The sequence below is a fragment of the Oryzias melastigma genome, linkage group LG19 (assembly GCF_002922805.2).
Source record: "Oryzias melastigma strain HK-1 linkage group LG19, ASM292280v2, whole genome shotgun sequence".
Classification (NCBI taxonomy): Eukaryota; Metazoa; Chordata; class Actinopteri; order Beloniformes; family Adrianichthyidae; genus Oryzias; species Oryzias melastigma.
The window spans coordinates 3,087,349-3,092,538 of NC_050530.1; the positions used below are offsets into that span (position 1 = coordinate 3,087,349).

General features: G+C 35.0%; 1 protein-coding gene across 2 annotated transcripts in view; it reads left to right on the forward strand.

Annotated features, from left to right (window-relative positions):
- kat7b (K(lysine) acetyltransferase 7b) overlaps positions 1-5,190 on the forward strand; it is an 11,602-nt gene that overhangs the window by 858 nt on the left and 5,554 nt on the right. The window contains exons 2-8 of one of the 2 annotated variants that reach the window (XM_024285447.2): positions 47-197; positions 279-527; positions 595-677; positions 1,949-2,032; positions 2,355-2,453; positions 2,523-2,633; positions 2,707-2,898. In XM_024285447.2, the coding sequence (XP_024141215.1) occupies positions 47-197; positions 279-527; positions 595-677; positions 1,949-2,032; positions 2,355-2,453; positions 2,523-2,633; positions 2,707-2,898 (969 nt within the window). Of the gene's footprint in view, positions 1-46; positions 528-594; positions 678-1,948; positions 2,033-2,354; positions 2,454-2,522; positions 2,634-2,706; positions 2,899-5,190 lie in introns of both variants that reach the window. The other variant, XM_036217148.1, reaches the window with a different exon arrangement.

The window sequence follows — 5,190 nt, forward strand, 5'->3', positions numbered from 1 at the left end:
TTGAAATAAACCAACCAGTTGATGAATTATTATTTTATTTTGATAGAGAGCCATGGCCGGCAGTGTCTCCGATGGGACTGAAGATTCGGACTCTTCTGCTGAAAGAGAACAGACCCACAGTTCAGAGAGCGACGGGAACATGCCGAAACGCCAGCGCCTCACCAGAGCCTCCACTCGCCTCAGTCAAAGCTCTCAGGGTTCGTCAGCGCAGCTCAACAAATCTATACGATGCAGTCAGACGAGCCATTTTTCTAAAAAGATCAAATCTTTTCCACCAGATACCCCAGACCTGAAGCGAGCCGCCGAGCACGACGAATCTCCACCGCTGACCCCCACGGGAAACGCCCCCTCATCTGAATCCGAGCTGGACATCTCCAGCCCCAACGCCTCTCACGACGAGAGCCATACCAAAGACCAGGCCGGCAGGGATTCAGATAAAGACCTCTCCCATCGACCCAAACGCCGCCGCTGTCACGAGACCTACAACTTCAACATGAAGTGTCCCACCCCGGGGTGTAACTCACTGGGTAAAACTTGGATCTTCTTTTCGGGGGATTTACATGTTCTCTACATTAACTCGTTTTGTGTGTCTAGGTCATTTAACAGGGAAACACGAACGCCATTTTGCGGTATCAGGGTGTCCTCTTTATCACAATCTGTCTGCAGACGAGTGCAAGGTGAGGAAAACAACAATCCTGATCCTGTCTAACCACGTTTTATTGTCTTTCATGAATGTTTGTGAGGTCGGACTCACAAAAACTGCAACCCAAACAATCTTAAAGTTAATTATAGTTAATGCAGCTCAAGTATAACAGAGATTACTTGTTGGAAACTGTTTTTTAATCAACAAATTCACCCAGATTCCTGAGATTTTTGTACATTTTTGTGAAATCTAAGACTAGAAATGTGTCGATCTGATCATAACGGTCTCAATCGCATCCTTTCAGGCTCGATTAAATCCCAGTCGGGGATCTCATTTTTGGTTTTGCTCTCATATATTTCAAATTATTGATACTCGTAAACTAGAAAGCTGCGTATCATGAATGGATCACAATGTTTTATTGTCGTAAAGCTATGTATTTTTTTGGTGCGTTAGCATTAGCCGACCTATGGGAAATTCTATTGAACGTTAGCATTAAGCTAGTGGACTTTAGCTTTGTGTTTTAAATTGATTTATATCTTTTGTGAATCGATTATTGATCTATTAAACGTAAATCGATTTTTTTTTTTTTAACCCAGCCTAATCCAGACCCCCCAGAGTTTCTTTGCTCCTGAGCGTTATATATATATATATATATATATATATATATATATTATAATATATATCTTTTATGAGAATTAAATAGAAAGATGGCTGCTGAGGGACCGTCCACAAAGTGCAAGGTTTTGGAATAAGTGTTAAAAAAAATAACCAAAACTAATAAATGGTTACATTCATATTTGTGGTACAAGACATTTTTAAATTTGAAGAATTTTGATGGAGATTCGAAACACATCAAATACAAACGTCAACAAACATGACTAATTATCACCTATTTTTACTAGCTTATAGCAGCACTAGTAGTAGTGATCTGTTTTAGAGTTAAATTATAGAAGAAGGTGAACAATCAAATTGGTTCTTTTTTTTTCTTTAAACCAAAAGAAAAAAAAAACGTAAAAATATTTGGAGGAAGAGGGAAAACAAAAAAAACACGTGGACTAACTTTAAAGTTGACATAAAATATAAATTATATTAAAAAAAAAATAACTCTGATCGGATTTGGGACCTAAAATAATAATATTATCTCTCTTCAGGTCAGATTGTTGCTTAATTCTGACAAAAGAAACTATTTTGAATCCTCTGATTACTCCAAAAATTCACCATTTTCTTAAAAGCTGATGCAGCATTGTGGTGCAGAATTAGATTAATATCATAATAATGTAGCAATATTGTTATTTAAATTGGAAGGTAAAAGCCATCAGTCGGGAGAAACAAGAGGAGGAAGCAAAGACGCAAGAAGACAACAGTTCACGCCACGCAACTCGTCACCAGGTACGAGTTTATATCCATGAAGTTTATGAAGTTTTATTAAGTCGTTATTCTTGTTTTTTACCATAATTATACATGTTTTAAGGGTGTAAACTCCATTAATACTCACTTTATACACTTTTTTAAGCAAATATTAACACTATCACACTTTGTTTTCCTAGTTTAATGGCTAAAACCTTAGAATAATTACTGAATGAGAACAAAAATATTGAAGATTTATGCAGATTTAAAAAATTTAACACAAAAAATGTACAAAAGGTGAACCGCGAAATAAAAGCAACAGTAGTACTTATAATTGTTTATATGTGTTTGTGTTATTCTGCAGACTCCAACACCAAAACAGAGCAAATACAAGGAACATGTGGCGGAAATGAGGAAAGGAAGAAACGCCGGACAGCAGAAGGAACAGAAAGAAAAGCACATGGTACAACATCGACACTTTCTGTGTGTTTTTATAGTTTAAAATGAGCAAACGATGGAATCTGATCCACAGGAGCATCGGCAGACACACGGGAACACCCGAGAACCTCTGCTGGAGAACATCACCAGTGAATACGACCTGGAGCTTTTCCGGAAGGCGCAGGCTCGGGCGTCGGAAGACCTGGTACTACCCGGCGGTTGGTCACCTCAGCTGGTTAAACGAACTCGTCTGCTGACATCAGCTGTGACTTCCACAGGAAAAGCTTCGCATTCAGGGTCAGATCACGGAAGGGAACAACATGATCAAGACCATCGTGTTCGGCCGCTACGAGCTGGACACCTGGTACCACTCGCCGTATCCCGAGGAGTACGCGCGCCTCGGCCGCCTGTACGTGTGCGAGTTCTGCCTGAAGTACATGAAGAGCCAGACCATCCTGAGGAGACACATGGTGAGAACGGAAACGCTCCGACATGTCATCTGAGTTACAGTATCGGTATCAGAACGTTCAGCTCGATACAGACGTCAACGCTACTGAGGTTCTCAAGGCTACGTCTGAGTTTAGCTAACAGTTTAGTAACATGCTAACGTTTTTGGATAATTTAGCAGGTATTTTAGATCATTCTGAGTTAAGATAGTTTTTAGCAATATGCTAACGTCTTTGGTTATTTTATAATTTTGTGAGGTTTTCAAGCTAATTTCATAGTTAAGCTAGTTTTTAGCAATATGCTAACATTTTGGGATAATTTATCATTTTGTGAGGTCTTTGGGCTAACTCCAAAGTCAAGCTAGTTTTTTAGCAATGTGTTAGCGTTTTTGGCTAATTTAGTATTTAGTGAGGAATTTTGATACTAATTCGAAGTTAAGCTAGTTTTTAGCAATATGCTAACATTTTTGGATAATTTAGCATTTTGTGAGGTTTTCAAGCTAATTTCAAAGTTAAGCTAGTTTTTAGCAATATGCTAACATTTTTGGATAATTTAGCATTTTGTGAGGTTTTCGAGCTAATTTCAAAGTTAAGCTAGTTTTTAGCAATATGCTAACATTTTTGGATAATTTAGCATTTTGTGAGGTTTTTTGGCTAATTTCAAAGTTAAGCTAGTTTTTTTTAGCAATGTGTTACCTTTTTTACTAACTTAGTATTTAGTGAGGTTTTTGGGCTAATTTCAAGGTTAAGCTAGTTTTTTTTAGCAATATGGTAACATTTTGAGATAAATTATAATTTTGTGAGGTCTTTGGGCTAATTTTAAGTTAAGCTAGTTTTTTAGCAATGTGTTAGCTTTTTTGGCTAATTTAGCATTTATTGAGGGTTTTTTTTAGGCTAATTCCACAGTTAAGCTAGTTTTTTAGCAATATGCTAACGTTTTTGGATAATTTAGCAGGTATTTTAGATAATTCTGAGTTAAGCTAGTTTTTTAGCAATATGCTAACGTTTTTGGATAATTTAGCATTTACTGAGGTTTTCAATCTAATTTCAAAGTTAAGCTAGTTTTTAGCAATATGCTAACATTTTGGATAATTTATCATTTTGTGAGGTCTTTGGGCTAATTCCAAAGTTAAGCTAGCTTTTTAGCAATGTGTTAGCTTTTTTTGACTAATTTAGTATTTAGTGAGATTTTTTTGGGCTAATTCCAAAGTTAAGCTAGTTTTCTAGCAATATGCTAACATTTTTGGATAATTTAGCATTTAGTGAGGTTTTTGGGCTAATTTAAAAGTTAAGCTAGTTTTTAGCAATATGCTAACATTTTTGGATAATTTATCATTTTGTGAGGTTTTTTGGTTAATTTCAAAGTTAAGCTAGTTTTTAGCAATATGCTAACATTTTTGGATAATTTATCTTTTTGTGAGGTTTTCAAGCTAATTTCAAAGTTAAGGTAGTTTTTAGCAATATGCTAACATTTTTGGATAATTTAGCATTAAGTAAGGTATTTTAGATAATTCTGAGTTAAGCTAGTTTTTTAGCAATATGCTAACATTTTTGGATAATTTATCATTTTGTGAGGTTTTCAGGCTAAGTTAAGCTAGTTTTTTTTAGCAATGTGTTACCTTTTTTACTAACTTAGTATTTAGTGAGGTTTTTGGGCTAATTTCAAAGTTAAGCTAGTTTTTTTTTAGCAATATGCTAACATTTTGAGATAAATTATCATTTTGTGAGGTCTTTGGGCTAATTTTAAGTTAAGCTAGTTTTTTAGCAATGTGTTAGCGTTTTTGTCTAATTTAGCATTTATTGAGGGTTTTTTTTAGGCTAATTCCACAGTTAAGCTAGTTTTTTAGCAATATGCTAACATTTTTGGATAATTTAGCATTTAGTGAGGTCTTTGGGCTAACTCTAAGTTAAGCTAGCTTTTTAGCATTTTTCAATAATTTAGCATTTAGTGAGATTTTTGGGCTAATTTCAAAGTTAAGCTAGTTTTTAGCAATATGCTAACATTTTTGGATAATTTATCATTTAGTGAGATTTTTGGGCTAATTCCGAAGTTAAGCTAGTTTTTATCAATATGCTCACATTTTGCGATAATTTATTATTTTGTGAGGTCTTTGGACTAATTATAAGTTAAGCTAGCTTTTTAGCATTTTTCAATAAATTAGCATTTAGTGAGATTTTTGGGCTAATTCTGAAGTTAAGCTAGTTTTTTTAGCAATATGCTAACATTTTTCAATAATTTAGCCATTAGTGAGATTTTTTGGGCTAATTCTAAGTTAAGCTAGTATTTTAGCAACGTTCTAGCTTTTTTTTTGGCTA